The sequence below is a fragment of the Salminus brasiliensis genome, chromosome 16 (assembly GCF_030463535.1).
Source record: "Salminus brasiliensis chromosome 16, fSalBra1.hap2, whole genome shotgun sequence".
In the NCBI taxonomy this organism is placed as follows: Eukaryota; Metazoa; Chordata; class Actinopteri; order Characiformes; family Bryconidae; genus Salminus; species Salminus brasiliensis.
This window is the reverse complement of record NC_132893.1, coordinates 206,932-226,609: the sequence shown is the minus strand read 5'-3', so window position 1 is coordinate 226,609 and position 19,678 is coordinate 206,932. Positions and strand designations below refer to the sequence as shown.

The 19,678-nt window shown below is 45.9% G+C and overlaps 2 protein-coding genes across 3 annotated transcripts; one reads left to right on the top strand and one right to left on the bottom strand.

Moving 5' to 3' along the window:
- Window positions 1–273: 273 nt before the first annotated feature.
- LOC140536392 (heat shock factor protein 1) lies at window positions 274–9,341 on the bottom strand. Of its 2 annotated transcripts, none has more exons than XM_072658169.1 (12): window positions 9,169–9,341; window positions 5,992–6,100; window positions 5,736–5,866; window positions 4,846–4,961; window positions 4,683–4,758; window positions 4,355–4,416; window positions 4,104–4,230; window positions 3,855–3,943; window positions 3,616–3,747; window positions 3,373–3,466; window positions 3,021–3,117; window positions 274–2,523 (listed from the first exon to the last, which is right to left on the bottom strand). In XM_072658169.1, the coding sequence occupies exons 1-12, from the start codon at window positions 9,259–9,261 to the stop codon at window positions 2,387–2,389; spliced, it is 1,263 nt and encodes a 420-aa protein (XP_072514270.1). In that variant the 5' UTR covers window positions 9,262–9,341; the 3' UTR covers window positions 274–2,386. The 2 variants fall into 2 exon arrangements, with proteins under 2 accessions (XP_072514270.1, XP_072514271.1); XM_072658170.1 differs by having other exon boundaries at window positions 9,211–9,341.
- A 968-nt stretch (window positions 9,342–10,309) lies between these two features.
- Window positions 10,310–19,475, top strand: slc9a6b (solute carrier family 9 member 6b). Its single transcript, XM_072658168.1, has 16 exons — window positions 10,310–10,544; window positions 12,152–12,351; window positions 12,632–12,709; window positions 12,897–12,973; window positions 13,400–13,512; window positions 14,411–14,516; window positions 14,930–15,071; window positions 15,181–15,286; window positions 15,403–15,491; window positions 15,701–15,814; window positions 16,173–16,284; window positions 16,418–16,571; window positions 16,908–16,938; window positions 17,281–17,366; window positions 18,808–18,913; window positions 19,059–19,475. Exons 1-16 carry the CDS (start codon window positions 10,310–10,312, stop codon window positions 19,275–19,277), a joined length of 1,968 nt encoding a protein of 655 aa, XP_072514269.1. The 3' UTR covers window positions 19,278–19,475.
- Window positions 19,476–19,678: the final 203 nt, after the last annotated feature.

Genomic DNA, 19,678 nt, shown 5'->3' with positions numbered 1-19,678 from the left:
CAGCATTAACAGCTATTATAGTTTTATTTAATAATATATAGTATTAATTAGCATTTAGTTTAGCATCTGTTAGTAGTAGTATAGTATTAAATCATTTTAGTAGTATATAGAATTAAATAGCATTACATAATGTAGTAGTACAGTAGTAGGTTCTATAGTTTTAGTAGTATATAGTATAAATAAGCATGATATAGATTAGTAGTACAGTAGAGTGAGGACTGATCTAGTGTGGGTGGAACTGAGAGAACAGAGACAGAGCGAGAGAAAAACACGAAATATCAAATTCCTTTATTTTCTATTTTACACATCAGGACCAGCACTGGTTTAACAGACTGTGAGGACCAGCACTGGTTTAACAGACTATCAGTCCCAGCACTGGTTTAACAGACTATCAGTCCCAGCACTGGTTTAACAGACTATCAGTCCCAGCGCTGGTTTAACAGACTATCAGGACCAGCGCTGGTTTAACAGACTATCAGGACCAGCACTGGTTTAACAGACTATCAGGACCAGCGCTGGTTTAACAGACTATCAGTCCCAGCCCTGGTTTAACAGACTGTCAGGACCAGCACTGGTTTAACAGACTATCAGGACCAGCGCTGGTTTAACAGACTATCAGGACCAGCGCTGGTTTAACAGACTGTCAGGACCAGGACTGGTTTAACAGACTATCAGGACCAGCACTGGTTTAACAGACTATCAGTCCCAGCGCTGGTTTAACAGACTATCAGTCCCAGCACTGGTTTAACAGACTATCAGGACCAGCACTGGTTTAACAGACTATCAGGACCAGCGCTGGTTTAACAGACTATCAGTCCCAGCCCTGGTTTAACAGACTGTCAGGACCAGCGCTGGTTTAACAGACTATCAGTCCCAGCACTGGTTTAACAGACTATCAGGACCAGCGCTGGTTTAACAGACTATCAGTCCCAGCACTGGTTTAACAGACTATCAGGACCAGCACTGGTTTAACAGACTATCAGTCCCAGCGCTGGTTTAACAGACTATCAGTCCCAGCACTGGTTTAACAGACTATCAGGACCAGCGCTGGTTTAACAGACTATCAGGACCAGCGCTGGTTTAACAGACTGTCAGGACCAGCACTGGTTTAACAGACTATCAGGACCAGCACTGGTTTAACAGACTGTCAGGACCAGCACTGGTTTAACAGACTATCAGGACCAGCGCTGGTTTAACAGACTATCAGTCCCAGCGCTGGTTTAACAGACTATCAGGACCAGCGCTGGTTTAACAGACTATCAGTCCCAGCCCTGGTTTAACAGACTGTCAGGACCAGCACTGGTTTAACAGACTATCAGGACCAGCGCTGGTTTAACAGACTATCAGGACCAGCGCTGGTTTAACAGGTTATGAGTTTAATGTCCCATTTTTACAATGTTCATATTTTCTCTACAGGCTCACTGCATACATTTACACTCCCGCACACAGAAACTGTGTGTGTGTGCGAATTTCCTGTGTTGACAGATGTGTGTAGATGACACATATACACACACACACACACACACACACACAACCTCCATGCCAGTAAATATGACTAAATATGTTCATTATAAATCAGAGTAATGTTTTATGTGTGTTCATGTAAGTTCAGCTACAGCTCAGGCTGGCTGGCTTCATGTTGGAGAGCTGCTGTGCTGTCTATGTTCTCTACAGTCAGTGGATCAATACAGTGATAGTTATGGACACTGAGAGCTGGTCAGTAACTGTGTCAGTGATGCTAAAGTCGCTAACAATAACAGAAAAAGAAATAGCCAGAAGTTATCATGCTAACTGGTTAGCAACATTAGCATGCTTCTTTACAGAGATGTACACACTGAATGAGGCATTAGCTGGTGAGCGGCTCAGGCTATTAAACAAGAGCCAGAAATTCACCACATTTCTCCCCAATAAAACAATAATCTCATATTTTTATGTATCATAAAGTTCATCATTAGTAAAGTTTACAAAAATAAATCTGTACTTTCTGCAGCTGTCTACATTCATTTACATTACACCCAGCACTGCTCTGGGGGCGTAACGGGGTTGTAGGAGATCCTTAAACTTAAACACACTCAAGTGTAGAAAAGTGAACCGCTGTCACTAATTAAGTGGAATTAATCACCTTTTTGTGCAGCTAATATTTTAATCAGCCAATCAGATACAATCAAACACTTTTTTGTAGCTACTTACTATCAACCACACAACTCCATAAATATTCAGTTACAGTTCACGGCAATATGTGATGATCGTGATGAATAACTGTATGTTTGTAGTCAGTTAGGATTACTCTGTGTTTAGTCCAGGTCCAGAAAGGGGTCCCACCTTATGCAGCAGTCTGTGCATTGTGTGTGTGTGTGTGTGTGTGTGTGTGTGTGTGTGTCTGTGTTTACAAGGTGAGTATGTCCGTGTGAAGTGGAATGGATGCTTCCTGTGCCAGCTGAAGCAGAGAGGGTAAAAAATCTGCTTCCTCCGAATCCCCCCCAAAACTCGCTTCCTCCTGCTGCTGCTGCGGGGCTCTCACCGCTGCTACCACACACACACACACACACACACACACAGATCATTAAAGGAATACTCCAGTATGTCTTATCTTAATCTTAATCATCCACAGCCAGTAAATGTTTTCAGTTTATTAAGAATTCAACCCTATATTCACTACATGGACAAAAGTATTGGGACACCTGCTCATTCACTGTTTCTTCTGAAATCAAGGGTATTAAAAGAGTCTCTACTGTCCAGGAAGAAGACTTTCTACTAGATTGTGGAGGACAATTGCTGTTAGGTTTGATTGTATTCAGTAAACAAGTGATTAGTAAGGTCAGGATGTTGGATGATGATCACCACCCCACCTCATCATCCCCAACTCATCCCAAAAGTACTGGATGGAGCACCTCCACCATCATTCCAGAGAACACAGTTCCTCCACTGCTCCACAGCTTAATGCCTGTGAATCTAAACTACAGGTTTGCATGTGTGTACAATATACCACTCTCAGTGTGTGTGTGTGTGTGTGTGTGTACCTGTATATTTGTGAGACTGTGTGTTTGCTCCTCGCTGCGTGTCTCGTTTCCTCTTCAGTGTGTGTGTTTCTGAGTCATAGACGGTCGGCCTCAAGAGCTGACAGAAAAAACACACCAGAGAAACTTCAGGAAACACCCACACACACACACACTCACACACACAGTCTAATCACACCTGTACTGAATGAATTCAGCATGCTTCATCAGTAAACGTGATACCCAGAACCATCCTGCAGTGCTGTAGAACCGTAGCAGAAGGTTCTAGAACATCCAGCTTCTATCAGCATAGTAACTCCACTGACAGACGCCATCGTACACTGTGTCTGTTTTCAGGTAAGAGGCAGAGACTGACCTCAGCGAGGACGTCCAGGCTCAGGGACAGCGGAGACGCCTCAATGGCGGCCAGGCTTGAATCAATCAGAGACAACGGGTCCACCAACTCAGTCCTGAACCCAAACCGAGAGAGAGAGAGACAGACAGGTAGAGAGAGGCTTAGTTATGAAATACAGCCTCTCAGTAAGGCTAGACCCGGTCCGACCTCACAACAGAACCTTCAGAACAGTGCCCCTCATTCAGACCCTCACAGCCTCCTCACCTCTCCGGAGGTTTCTCCTCCGTCTCCTGGCCTGCAGGGTCGTCCAGCAGAGACAGAGTCAGGTCTACCGGAGACAGAGCAGGAGAGAGAGGAGTGGTTGGGCAGCAGGGGGCGCTCTCTACTGCTGGACCACTAAAAACACAAAATCACAACATAGTTACTGAATAATTCACAGCCAACAGTAAAGGTGCACACGGTGCAATATCAGCTGCAGTCTTTGGAGGCGTGTCCTGTCTCACCTGTCCTGCCCAGGTAGAGGCTCCATCAGGTGTGTGATGTCAGAGACGATCGTGCCGTTGAAGCAGACGTCAGCAGACACTGAGTCCAGCTGCCGGAAGAAACCCAGGCCCAGGTTAGCGTTCTGTGAATCAGTGCTCTACAGGAAACAGCATTACAGCTCTACCAGGTGAGTCCGGAGAACCGGAAGCCCACTGGACTCAAACTCTGCTTTAACACTGTGATGGTAAATGTGTTACACAGAGTCTTACAGGAATGTCCCGTAAAGAGGGAGTCTCCAGCACAGAGGGAGGGGTCAGGTTTGAATCCATCGAGGAATTGGACGATCTGCTGTACTTTGGAGAAGAGTGGGCGTCCCTGGAGATGTCAATCATGGGACTGATAAAAGTGAGTGGTGTGAACAGTGTAGAGGGAAGAGCGCTGATGATAAACCCGAGCTGTGGACGAGTTGGTATGAACACTGAGACGGTTATTCCACTTTAACTGCACAGTCCATACTCACAGCTTCCTCTTCAGGCCCTTCACTCCGCTGGACTGCACGGTGTTGATGATGAACTGCATTATCTGTGAGGGGAAGGTTTGCTGATATTGATCCTGACTGTTACTAATGAAAATACATTTCATATTAATACTGTTAACATGATCTCTGTCTGCTGAATCAGCGGAGTACGGTCAGCGGAGTGAGGTCAGCGGTCTCCCTGACCTGAGATAAGAGAAGAAACACCTGGACTCTAAAGCTCTAAAGCTCCTGCCCACTGAAGTCCGTGATTCAGCAGAGAGAGATCAGGAGGAGAATTGTGGAGAGCTCCTTTAACGTTGGTGTCTCGGACCTTGCGGATGATTCTGTGCTGCTGCTGGTGCTTCTGCTGCAGGGCGGTCAGCTCTCTCCATAAACTCTCGTTATCCCTGAGCAAGAAGGAAAGTCAGGTCTTCATTAAAGAATAAAGCACGTCTCCATACGGACGCTCACAATCAGCTCAGACTGACCCTCACCTGCACAGCGCCATGAGCTTAAAGTCAAACGAGTCCTGCCAGCCGCGCACATGACTGACCTCCAGCAGCACCTGAGAGATCTGTCCAGCGTCGTCCACTCCACGGCTTACTGACACCTGCATCAGCACACACACACACTTACCCTTCATTTACATATACACTCACACTCACACTCTGCACAATATATATATATATATATATAAACGTCCAAATGTTTGTGGACGCCCCTTCTAATGAAGGCATTCAGGCACTTGCTGACACAGATGTGCAAATGCACACACGTCTCTGTAGAGAAGAAGTACAGCCTATAGAATAGGACTCTCTGGTGCAGATCAACATCATGACCCTATTGGCTCCATGCTGCCTAATGCCAGGCGTGGACTAGAGGGGTAAGGATAAAGGTAAAGGTGCACGTATTCGTCACTGTACAGTGTGGACTGTACAGCGAAATGTGTCCTCCGCATTTAACCCATCTGGTAGTGAACACACACTCACACACACACACACGTGTTAGGGGCAGTGAGTACACACACACACCCAGAGCGGTGGGCAGCCAACTCCAGCGCCCGGGGAGCAGAGAGGGTAAAGGGCCTTGCTCAAGGGCCCAACAGTGGCAGCTTGCCGAGCCCGGGAATCGAACCCACAACCCTGTTATCGATATCCCGGCGCTCTAACCGCTGAGCCACCACTGCCCCAGCATATGGGGTATAAAGCCCCCCAGCATTGAGCTGTGGAGCAGTGGAGGAACTGTGCTCTCTGGAGTGATGGTGGAGGAGTTTTTTTAATGTTTATTATGAAGAAAGACTTTAGTTATTTGCAGTTAATGTGTGTGTGTGTGTGTGTGTGTGTGTGTGTGTGTTTTACTGTTCGTTCTCTGGGTTGGTGCTGACCTTTCTGCGGATGAGGCTCAGCAGATGTGGCTGATCTCTGCGGAAATGCTCATGCTGAAACTCTACGCTGTCTCCACGCCCGTCCTCCTTCAGCAGCCCACAGTCCACCGGCACCACCTTGTGGAAGCCGTCTGCAACAGCAGGCAGAGGAAAGACACCCTTTAGGGACGCAGCAGTAATCCTCAGACCTACCCAGATTTAGGCGGGGTCTGTGTGAAGGAGCCCACTCTGATATACATGCAGGAGCAACACGCACACATGTTGAGCTGGCGTACGAAGCTGGTCATGTTGCAGTGTTTGTAGTAGAGCGGCAGGACGTCTTTACTGAAGCGCTGCTCGTCCAGCACCACGAAACTGCAGCCCTCCTGAACACCACAACAAACACACACGTTTAATCACACTAATAACATCATAATGATGAATAAATACTGTTCCATCTTAATATTAATCATAATAATAATAATGATCATATAAATATATATATTTTATTATAATAATGTTTTTAAGATTGATTGATTATTAATCTAAATATATCTCTTATTGATTGCACGTGGAACCAAAAATCAATACATTTTATGATAAATTTGCACTTAATTGTGCTATTAGTTTAGAGGGCTGGTCTAAGTCCAGTGCTGTTATCATGTTCTCTCAGTTTGACCCGTTTGTAGTGGACAGGCCGGTCAGTGATAACGAGAGTCGTTAATTAAAAGTGTGTTTGGTAACTGAAGTGACAGGAGGCTGGAGACCAGGCTGCACTGCGGCGGGGCTGGTGGTGAGTTCAGAGCAGGTGTCTGTAAGAGGAAGTGATGTTTGGAAATGATCCAACTGGTCTGACCGAAGCCACAGCTCACATCAGAGCCAGAGTAAAACCCTCCCTCTGCTCCCTCCCTCTGCTCCCTCACTCTGCTCCCTCCCTCTGCTCCCTCACTCCACACCCTCACTCTGCTCCCTCCCTCCACACCCTCCCTCTACACCCTCACTCCGCTCCCTCACTCCACACCCTCACTCTGCTCCCTCCCTCCACACCCTCCCTCTACACCCTCACTCCGCTCCCTCACTCCACACCCTCACTCTGCTCCCTCCCTCCACACCCTCACTCTGCTCCCTCACTCTACACCCTCACTCTGCTCCCTCCCTCTGCTCCCTCACTCTACATCCTCACTCCACACCCTCACTCCACACCCTCACTCTACATCCTCACTCCGCTCCCTCCCTCTGCTCCCTCCCTCTGCTCCCTCACTCTACACCCTCACTCTACACCCTCACTCTGCTCCCTCACTCTACACCCTCACTCTGCTCCCTCACTCTGCTCCCTCACTCTGCTCCCTCACTCTACACCCTCACTCTACACCCTCACTCTGCTCCCTCCCTCTGCTCCCTCCCTCTACATCCTCCCTCTGCTCCCTCCCTCCACACCCTCACTCTGCTCCCTCACTCTACACCCTCCCTCTGCTCCCTCACTCTGCTCCCTCCCTCCACACCCTCCCTCTGCTCCCTCACTCCACACCCTCCCTCTACACCCTCACTCTACACCCTCACTCTGCTCCCTCACTCTGCTCCCTCCCTCTACATCCTCCCTCTGCTCCCTCCCTCCACACCCTCACTCTGCTCCCTCACTCTACACCCTCCCTCTGCTCCCTCACTCTACACCCTCACTCTACACCCTCACTCTGCTCCCTCACTCTACACCCTCACTCTGCTCCCTCACTCTGCTCCCTCACTCTGCTCCCTCACTCTACACCCTCACTCTACACCCTCACTCTGCTCCCTCACTCTGCTCCCTCCCTCTACATCCTCCCTCTGCTCCCTCCCTCCACACCCTCACTCTGCTCCCTCACTCTACACCCTCCCTCTGCTCCCTCACTCTGCTCCCTCCCTCCACACCCTCCCTCTGCTCCCTCACTCCACACCCTCCCTCTACACCCTCACTCCGCTCCCTCACTCCACACCCTCACTCTGCTCCCTCCCTCTGCTCCCTCACTCTACATCCTCACTCTACATCCTCACTCCGCTCCCTCACTCTACATCCTCCCTCTGCTCCCTCACTCTACATCCTCCCTCTGCTCCCTCACTCTACACCCTCACTCTACACCCTCACTCCGCTCCCTCACTCCACACCCTCACTCTACATCCTCACTCTGCTCCCTCCCTCTGCTCCCTCACTCCACATCCTCACTCCACACCCTCACTCTACATCCTCACTCCGCTCCCTCCCTCTACATCCTCCCTCTGCTCCCTCACTCTACACCCTCGCTCTACACCCTCCCTCTGCTCCCTCACTCTGCTCCCTCACTCTACATCCTCAATCCGCTCCCTCCCTCTACACCCTCACTCTACACCCTCCCTCTACATCCTCACTCTACACCCTCCCTCTGCTCCCTCACTCTGCTCCCTCCCTCTGCTCCCTCACTCTACATCCTCACTCCACATCCTCACTCCACACCCTCACTCTACATCCTCACTCCGCTCCCTCCCTCTACATCCTCCCTCTGCTCCCTCCCTCTACACCCTCACTCTACACCCTCCCTCTGCTCCCTCACTCTGCTCCCTCCCTCTGCTCCCTCACTCTACATCCTCACTCTGCTCATATATATTATATGAAACTTTGTATTAGACTAGAACATATATATGTAGAACATATATTCTATATAATATTTTCCATACGATTCCTGAAGTATAGATGTTATTAAAGGTCGTTTTATTTATATTTTATATTGAACATGATTATTGATTTATATGATTTATATTTATATATTTATATGATCATATACTGTAAAATTATCAGTTCAGAGAGTTAATATGAATTTAGACTGTAATTAAAGGTGTTTAGTCCGGGGTTATTATTATTATTATTATTATTATTATTATTATTTATAGCTGCTCTCACGCTGCCCTCTTCCGCTGCACGAACGTGTTACAGAATATGCAAATTACCCAGCGCGCTGCAGCCACTCCATGAACGAGCTAGTGACATCTTGCTCGCTGATTGGTGTAGACGTTACCCAATCAGAAGGCCCCACTGCCAGCGTGTGGACAGTGCACGTGTGTTTGTGTATGTGTGGGTCATGCTGAAATAGAGGCTACAATAATAATAATAATAATAATAATAAAAATAATAATAATAATAATAACAACAATAATAATAATAACAATAATAATAATAACAATTACAATAATAATAATAACAATAACAATCATAATAATAATAATAATAATAATAATAATAATATGCAGAAAAACAGGTTTATTATCGTGTTTCAGGGAACAAAGTGTGTTTACATCATTATTATGATTATGATTATTGATGTTATTATTAAATGAGTGTAAAGCAGAGGTGTGTGGCAGCTCAGTGGCTCTGTCTGGAGCTCGAGCTCCTGTAAACCCTCTGAATCTGTGTGAGCTCTAGAGACACTCGGGCTGTGAGTGGACTGACCTCGCTCCAGCAGACCAGCTCATTGGTGCAGTGATCACCTACAAGAGTCCAGAGTTTGGTGAGGAAAGCCGGAACCGGGCAGTTCTGCTTCATCTCCTCAGTAGAGGTTCGGTCCGGAACCGGGTCAGTGTGCTCCTCTTCAGGCTGCGCAGATAAATTAGCAGCTCCAGCTCAACACAGCCACGTGAATCTGTCCACTGCGACACGCCCCCTTCCAAATCCACCAATCACAGGGCGTCTCGATGAGCGCTTATATATAAGAGCTGAGTCGTTTTTGCCCACTCGAATTCTGATTGGCTCGTTTTTCACATTTCTTTGCAGACCGCTTTCAGCCGAGCTCAGCTCAGGAGGCGATTAACAGCACAGGGGGCGGGGCTACCAGCCAATTCTAAAACAGGGGGTTTATATTTTTAATACAGGGGGCGTGGCTGTTTGAATCTATACAGTGGTAGAATGTAACCATTTAGCTTTTCATTAATTAACATTAATTAATTGATTTATAATAATTAAATCTAGTTGTTGTTAACAACGTAAACAGTTAATTACGAATTATAATAATAGATGAACTGATTATAATAATAGATGAACTGATTATAATAATAGATGAATTGATTATAATAATAGATGAACTGATTATAATAATAGATGAATTGATTATAATAATAGATTAACTGATTATAATAATAGATTAATTGATTATAATAATAGATGAACTGATTATAATAATAGATTAACTGATTATAATAATAGATGAACTGATTATAATAACAGATTAATTGATTATAATAATAGATGAACTGATTATAATAATAGATGAATTGATTATAATAATAGATTAACTGATTATAATAATAGATTAACTGATTATAATAATAGATTAATTGATTATAATAATAGATGAACTGATTATAATAATAGATTAATTGATTATAATAATAGACGAATTGATTATAATAATAGGTGAACTGATTATAATAATAGATGAACTGATTAGTAGTAGTAGAATCTTTGAGCTGTTTGGACTTTTATTGTGGAGAGTTGAGGGTGTGTCCCAGCAGGAGGGTGAGTGGGTGTGTATCAGGGTGTATGGGTGTGGGTGTGAGTTTTTGGCTTGGGCACAGTGTGTGTGTGTGTGAGGAGGATGGTGCTGTGGGGAGTGTGTGTGCTCTCTCTGGCTGTGCTGAGAGTGTGTGTGTGTGAAGGCTCTGGGCTGGTGGACGCTGTGTCTGAGAGGAGAGCTGAGGAGAGCCACCGGCAGGACAGCACCGTCGCCCTGCTCTTCACCCTCCTGCTGACCGCCACCATCCTGACCACATGGCTCTTCAAACACCACCGCCTCCGCCTGCTGCACGAGACCGGACTGGCCATGATCTACGGTGAGACCCTTACCCCAGTGTCTGATAGAAGCTAGAGGTTTATCTGTACTGGTAAAAAGATCAGACCTGAGTTTCCTGTAGACAGACGCACTGCTGCGGTCAGATCAGCTACCTAACCATTCTCCACACCTCAGCAGAACTCTAGTGTAGTCTGAAAACTTACATATGATTTCTGTAGATTTCTGATTCATTCTTATGAGCTTGTAGTAAAGCAAACGTTTCATTTCATTTTAACTTTAGAATTTTTACAAGTTACACAAATAACCATTACAGTAAATATATAAATATACATTATATAAATTCTGTAATCATTTAATGAATGAAGTCATATCTGTTTAACTTGTTGCGCTGACACTGTGAACACCGCACTCCTCAGCTAGGGTTCCTCAGGGGTTCTGGAGTAGAAGCCATGCTTCTGTGTAGAACCACAGCGTACGGGTTCTAAGAGTCGAAGAACCCTTTTCTCCCAGTGCTCTAGAGAAGAGCCGATGAGCAGCCATGCGTGAACTCGTCATGTTCCTATAGAGAACCACCGCCTGTACTAAGGAACCCCTGTAGAACCCTGTGTAAGGAGTGGAGGAGCAGTAGCTGGTGCTGGGTGGAGATGTTGTGAGGGTAAACAGTGACCACGGCAGGAGCTGTTGTGGCCCAAACTGGACGTTCAGGAGGGAGCAGGTTTGAGGATGAGGGCCGGGAACTTTTCCATCACATGTGTGTGTGTGTGTGTGAGTGTGTGTGTGTGACTGTGTGTGTGTGTGTGTGAGTGTGTGACTGTGTGTGTGAATGTGTGTGTGTGTGAGTCTGTGTGTGTGTGTGTTTGTGTGTGTGTGTGTGAGTGTGAGTGTGTGTGTGTGAGTCAGTATTAGTATTAGCCTCAGTTCTGAGAACAGTGTGGTGAGGTGTCTAACAGTACTATATAATAACACAGTAAAGATAAACAGCATAGAAATATAGAATAACAACTCTCAGCTCTATTCCACTCTACTGTACTCCACTCTACTCCACTCTACTGTACTCCACTCTACTGTACTCTACTGTACTCCACTGTACTGTACTCTACTGTACTGTACTCTACTCTACTGTACGCTACTCTACTGTACTGTACTCTACTGTACTCTACTCTACTGTACTCTACTCTATTATACGCAACTATACTGTACTGTACTCTACTGTACTGTACTTTACTGTACTGTACTCTACTGTACTCCACTCTACTGTACTCTACTGTACTCCACTCTACTGTACTCTACTGTACTGTACTCTACTGTACTGTACTCTACTCTACTGTATGCTACTCTACTGTACTGTACTCTACTGTACTCTACTCTACTCTACTGTACTCTACTCTACTCTACTGTACTCTACTCTATTATACGCTACTATACTGTACTGTACTCTACTCTACTCTATTATACTCTACTGTACTCTACTGTACTGTACTCTACTGTACTATACTGTACTGTACTCTACTCTATTATACTCTACTCTACTGTACTCTACTCTACTGTACTGTACTCTATTATACTCTACTCTCTGCATTCATTTGAATGGGTGTCCACAAACATTTGGTCAGTGTGTTGTAACTGTGAGTTCTCTGCTGTTCTCAGGCCTGTTGGTGGGTGTTATCCTCCGTTTTGGGGTCCATGTGCAGCCGGACCTTAGCGATGCTCCGCTAACCTGTGCGTTTAACTCCAGCCCTGGATCTCTGCTGCTCAATATCAGCGGCCGTGTGTATGAATACACACTGAGCGGAGAGGTCAGCGACACCCCCGGAGAGGACGCCCCCAACACGCAGATCCTGAGGAAGGTAGACGTGCACAGATTCACCGATACTACAGAAAGCTCTGGAGAAAGCACTAACCCCACCTGAGACACCCACGCCGCTCCAGCGCCCTGCTGTTGGGTCTGACTGCGCGTGATAAGGAGTGTGATGTGTTCAGCGGAGTGTCGGAAATTGGTCACGTTAAAAAACGTTTGGTGGGAAAATGGGATTTGGGACGCTTTACCTGCTGTGAGAATGTAGCCTCAGTGATGTCACAGCAGGTCACATGACTAACAGCTGTAATTACTGTCTTCTTCACTGTCAGGTCACTTTTGATCCGGAGGTGTTCTTCAACATCTTACTGCCACCCATCATATTTCACGCTGGATACAGACTGAAGAGGGTAAACGCTCGCTCGCGCTCTGACCAGTCCATCTGTCCCTGCCCTCACTCCCCCTAAAACTCCCCAAAACACTCACAGCAAAGCCCAGACAAGACAAGCAGCCAAGCACTCTGCTCACAGAACATCCCTTACACTCAGATATTAACTGTGTGTGTGTGTGTGTGTGTGTGTGTGTGTTGTTTTTCAGAGATACTTTTTCAGAAATCTGGGCTCGATCCTCTCCTTTGCGTTTGTAGGCACTGTGATTTCCTCGTTTGTGATTGGGTGAGTTGTTCAGAGTCTTGTAAGCAGAGTACTGTGGTCTCCTTATTGTCTTGTGTTTATTAATGTCTAAGATTAGAGGATCTTTGAACTATTAGTCTATTCAATCTAGCTGAGGCTTTTCTTGGGTAAATAGCAAAGCACTTTGTTGTAAGTCGCTCTGGAAAAGAGCATCTGCTAAATGCTGTAAATGTAAATGTAAATCTATATCCTGGCCCCACCAGGGGGCGCTGTGAGCACGACTGAAAGTGTAATCACAGTACAGGCTAAAGGCTTTTCACCTAATCTGTTTCAGCAGGAATTTGATAGGTGCTGATAGGTGAGTCGGGTGCTGATAGGGGTGATGGGGGCTCTACATTAGAGTTACTCCCTGCCTACAGCCGTGGTTTGATTGTAAACGGCACCGTAGACACTCTGCTGTTTCTGTAGGTTGGTGATGTACGGCTGTGTGGCGCTCATGAGTGCAGTCGGTCAGCTGGGAGGAGATTTCTTCTTCACAGACTGTCTGTTCTTTGGAGCCATAGTCTCTGCCACAGATCCAGGTAATACACTGTTAATTACACTGTAATACACTGTTTATAACACGATAATACACTGTTTATAACACTGTAAAAAACTGTTTATAACACTGTAATACACTGTTTATAACACTGTGAAAACTGTTTATAACACGATAATACACTGTTTATAACACTGTAAAAAACTGTTTATAACTGTAATACACTGTTTATAACACTGTAAAAAACTGTTTATAACTGTAATACACTGTTTATAACTTAATAATACACTGTTTATAACACTGTAATACACTGTTTATAACACTGTAATACACTGTTTATAACATGATAATACACTGTTTATAACACTGTAATACACTGTTTATAACGCTGTAATAAACTGTTTATAACACTGCAATATACTGTTTATAACACTGCAATACACTGTTTATAACACTGTAATACACTGTTTATAACACTGTAATACACTGTTTATAACATGATAATACACTGTTTATAACGCTGTAATAAACTGTTTATAACACTGCAATATACTGTTCATAACACTGCAATACACTGTTTATAACACTGTAATACACTGTTTATAACTCTGTAATACACTGTTTATAACACAATAATACAGTTTGTAACATGGCAGTAAGTTAAAGTTATGTATAGAGGGAGCAAAATACTCCATTAATTAGCGACTGAGTAATTGACACTAGATACTGAGTATTTGGCAGTAGATATTGAGTAATTGGCAATAGATATTGAGTAATTGGCAGTAGAGACTGAGTATTTGGCAGTAGATATTGCGTAATTGGCAGTAGAGACTGAGTAATTGGCAGTAGATACTGAGTATTTGGCAGTAGATATTGCGTAATTGGCAGTAGATACTGGGTAATTGGCAGTAGATACTGAGTAATTGAACCATGTGTTTCAGTGACAGTTCTGGCCATCTTTAATGATCTGAAGGTGGATGTGGATCTCTACGCTCTGCTGCTCGGTGAGAGCGTGCTGAATGATGCCGTCGCTATCGTTCTCTCATCGTGAGTTTATACACAATACACACACACACACACACTCACACACATACACACACACACACACACACACACACACACACACACACTCACACCCATACACACACACACACACACACTCACACACACACACACACACACACACACACACACACACACACACACACGTAGAATGATGTCTTAGCTTAAGTCCAGGGTGTGATGCTGAGTGTCAGTCAGCCAGTTGCTCTTACTAAGTAAGCAGGTGTGTGTTGTGGACAGCGCGGGTCAGACGTCTCCCCTCTGTACAGCTGTTCATCTGGACAGTAAGGCTTCCTACCCCTGAACCTCGACTGGAGTGATGCAATATGATGTGCAGTATTGACGCTCTCCTACTATACGTTACACGTGTGTGTGTGTGTGTGTGTGTGTGTATTCAGATCCATTGTAGCCTATCAGCCATCCGGATCCAGCAGCCACACGTTTGAGGGCGGAGCCATGCTGGTGTCTCTGGGAGTGTTCCTTGGGGTTCTGAGCGGATCCTTCATCCTCGGCACGGTGACCGGGTTCATCACCGCTCTGGTAAACTTCTCCAGCAGACGATTCTCAAGAGTTGGTGGAGTTCCCCTTTAAAGAAAAACACTCAACAGTGTGTATGTGTGTGTGTGTGTGTGTGTGTATGTGTGTGTAGGTGACAAAGTTGACCAGGCTGAGGGAGTTCCCCCTGCTGGAGACCGCTCTGTTTTTCCTCATGTCCTGGAGCACCTTCCTATTGGCTGAGGCCTGCAACATCACTGGTAACTATTAGCAACCATGACAAATGGTGTATTTTCTCACTGTTGCCGTGGGGATTTGATATGTTAATTAAATTCTTAATTCACTACATGAGATGTGTGTGTGTGTGTGTTTGTAGGTGTGGTAGCTGTGCTCTTCTGTGGAATCACCCAGGCTCACTACACTCGCAGTAACCTGTCAGCAGAGTCCAAAAAACGAACAGAGGAGGTAAAACACACACACACACACACACACACACACACACACACACATTTTTGTTACACATTGAGAGTATCTGTAAATTATTTAGTATCCACTTTTTATCCACTGAGAATTCGTTAGTATACACTATTCCATATGTGTGTGTTTTAATGTGTGTGTGTGTGTGTGTGTGTGTGTGTGTGTGTGTGTGTGTGTGTGTGTGCTCTCTTCTTTAGTTGTCTGAGCTGATGAATTTTCTGGCTGAGAGTTTCATCTTCTCCTACATGGGTCTCACACTCTTCTCCTTCCAGCACCACGTCTTCAGCCCCGCCTTCATCTCCGGTGCTCTCGTATCCTGACGAGGAAAAGCTCTCACCTGCTTAATTCACTTCCATGAAAAGTTGTGTGTGTGTGAGTTTGTGTGTGTGTGTGTGTGTGTGTGTGTGTGTGAGTGTGTGTGTGTTAGTGTGTGTGCTCAGCTACCGGTCATTTTGGAGCTCTCCTATTGGTCCATTCCTCTGGGATAGTGTGTGTTAGTGTGTGTGTGTGTGTGTGTGTGTGTGAGTGTGTGTGTGTGAGTGTGTGCTCAGTGTGTGTGGGGGGGGATCTCAGGCTGTGTGAACATTAGGTAGAGGGTATGGCTGAGATCAGACAGTGAGGAGATGACGCTCAGGTTTCCATCGTTACCCTTGACTGTCTCCTGCACAGCTGGCTATTCTCCTCGGCAGAGCCGCTAATATTTACCCGCTGTCCTTCCTGCTGAACCTGGGCCGCTCCAGCCGCATCCGCCCCAACTTCCAGCACGTCATGATGTTCGCAGGTAAAACCGCAGCTAGGCTAATCCTCGTCTCCTCCTACTCCGTCAAATCCTCCTCCTCCTCCTGCTCCTCCTCCTCGCGCTCATTATTAATAACGAGAACTGCAAAAAGGTAATGTGATCTCTGACCTCTCAGGACTGCGGGGGGCCATGGCCTTTGCCCTGTCCATCAGAGACACGTCCACCTACGCCAGGCAGATGATGTTCTCCACCACGCTCCTCATTGTCTTCTTCACTGTGTGGGTGTTTGGAGGGGGCACCACCCCTGTACTGATCAGTATGAACATCAGGTACACAGACACACACACACACACACACACACACACACACACACTAATGCAAGCTTATTGGTTTAAGCTCATTCACTTTGGTTTATTGATACTGGTTCAGTCTTACTGGTTGATTCATACTGGTTCAGTCTTACTGGTTGATTCATACTGGTTCAGTCTTACTGGTTGATTCATACTGGTTCGTTAACATTGGTGTGTTCACTCTGGTTCACCTGAATAAATTCTCTCTGGATTCCCACTGGTTCTGGTGTGCAGACTGAGGGTCATTAGGGTAATCAGGGCTGAATACATTAACAGTGTGGATGTTTGACCGTGTTTCTTTTCGACCTTCTCCAGAGTGGGCGTGGAGGACGAGGAGGAGGAGTGTGTGAGTATCAGTGGATCAACACTGTCCAGACAGGATTCATACTGTGAATATCTGCTGTGTGTGCAGTCAAGAATGGCTCGGAATAGCATAAACACACATGCCAATACATTAAACACAGGGGTTCAATACTGTAATTAAATCACTGAAATTTATATCAAATTTATATGATTTTTTAAATGTATAACTATAATAATATCTAATGCACCAGTATAACAACCTAATATACAAAAACCCCTGCATACATTTACATACTGTAATCCAATAGCATATATATATATATATAAATAGTCTCTCTCTCTCTCTCTCTCTCTCTCTCTCTCACTCTCTCTCTCTCTCTTTCAGGTTACAGAGCTGGACGAGATGGTCAGTGGAAGATGTAGTCGTAATGCAGCCTGGCCAATCAGACTGTGGCACAAGTTTGACCACAAGTATCCTTTAGTGACCCTCACACCAACAGATTCACAGACAGCACTGTACAGCAGCAGCGTGCGGAGCCTGGTGGTCATGCACAGAGCTAACGGTTCAGCCCAGTCCAGAAGGTTCCTGTGCAGTTTAATACACACACTGACCCGGTCCAGCTCCGGTCAGTGAGTCAGATCAGGCTGAACCTGTGGGTAGTAAAACACTGCAGCATAAGGAGTTCAGAGTATCAACAGCAGAGGGCGCCCTGGGCCGTGCAAAATTGCCTCTATGGCCATATTGTGAAGTTAGCAGCACATCTGTTTGTCATTAAACAGAAACAGCCACTCTGAGCTCACTCCTAAAAACAACTGCAGGACCGAGCTAATAAAGACTAATCACACAGATACACAATTATTACCCAGCAGCCTCATCACACACGCAGAGAAAGAGCCAAAGCAAGTATAAAGGCCTAACGCTGCAGCGCAGACCGGGCGCTGATCCATCATCTTGGACATATAATAATAATAACAGTGTTATTAATATCTAAGACTGATGCTAATGACATTAGAAGATCACAAAAACACTATGGCTGCTGGAGCGTTAGTGAGGAGTGCTGATGTTAGATATTCTGTTAAAGGGCCAGTATCATGGATTTCACTGGGGTGTGATGTCATACATAAACACACGTTAAGTCTCAAAACATCCCACAGGTTATATATGTGATCTCATCTGCAAACACAGCCTGTTTGAATTCACTATCTTTCTGATGTCACAAAATCTACTTTTTTAATACGGGACATATATGGGCAAAAGTATTGGGACACATGCTCATTCACTGTTTCTTCTGAAACCAAGTCTATTAAAAAGAGTCTCTCCTGCTTCTGTTGGAGTAACTGTCTCTACTGTCCAGAGAAGAAGACTAGATTCTAGATTCTGGAGGAGGAGCATTGCTGTGAGGATTTGATTGCATTCAGCCATAAGAGCATTAGTGAGGTCAGGAAGCTGGTTGATGATCACCACACCACCTCATCATCCCCAACTCCCCAACTCATCCCAAAAGTACTGGATGGAGCTCCTCCACCATCATTCCAGAGAACACAGCTCCTCCACTGCTCCACAGCTCCTCAATGCTGGGGGGCTTTATACCCCTCTAGCCCACGCCTGGCATTATTAGGCAGCATGGAGCCAATAGGGTCATGATGATGATCTGCTCCAGAGAGTCCTATTCTATTGGCAGTACTTCTTCTCTACAGGGACCAGACAAGCTGTGTGTGCACTTGCACATCTGTGTCAGCAATGGGTGCAGCTTAAAGTAGCTGAATGCACTTATTAGAAGGGGTGTCCACAAACAGTTGGTCATTTAGTGTAGTTGCTCAGTCACAACAGAGCTCAGTACATGTATCAGTATTGAAGGCGCAGTGTTTGATTGTGGGGGATGAAGAGTGCGTCTCTCCTTGACCTGTTCAGTTATCTGAAGCCCCTCCTGACCCACAGTGGTCCTCCACTCACCAACACTCTACCTGCCTGCTGCGCACCTCTGGCACGCTGCCTCACCAGCTCTCAGGACTACAAGGTGAAAACACACACACACACACACACACACACACAGTCCACCAATTATGACCTTTCAGCTACATTATTCAAATAGCTCCAGTGGTAATTGGTGTGGTACAAGCTCCTATAAGAAAGGGGTGGGGTCTGGTGTTTGTGTCCTGCAGAGCATCCACCAGGCGCAGGACGACGACGCCGAGCTGATCCTGAACGAAGCTTCCAGTTTGCTCTACAGTGACCTGCTGATCAGCACGGATGACCCCTCTTCTGGTGAGGCTGAGACGAAGGAGGACACACCTCCACCCACCGAACAGCCTCTGCAGACAGTGACCCCGTTGACCCCTCTGGTCCCACCCCTCTCAGAGTTGCTCCGCCTCAGACTGTGAACAACTTGGAGCCGACCATCAGGCACCTGCTCTGACACACCTGACCCCACTGACATTAACATAACCAGGCCCCACCCACAGTGATCTTCCATAGCAACTGTTGCTAGGTTGGCCAAGCTTTGAAGGCTGCTGGTAAACTCTGAGTAAAGCTAATCAGGGACTGTTTACTCTCTGTAGCTGTTAGCAACATTAGCACGGCTGACCATTCTGAACCATTCCAGGAATTCAGGTGTGTGTTTTACCCTCAGGTGTGTGTTTTACCCTCAGGTGTGTTGGAGCAGAACACCAGCTGGAGCTCAGGTTTAGCCACTTCTAGAAGCTAACTGCTATCTGCTAAGCGCTCCTCGCTGTCCTGGCTCCTGCCGTGTGTTTGTGTTTGGAATCTGGGTGTTTTTGTTGTC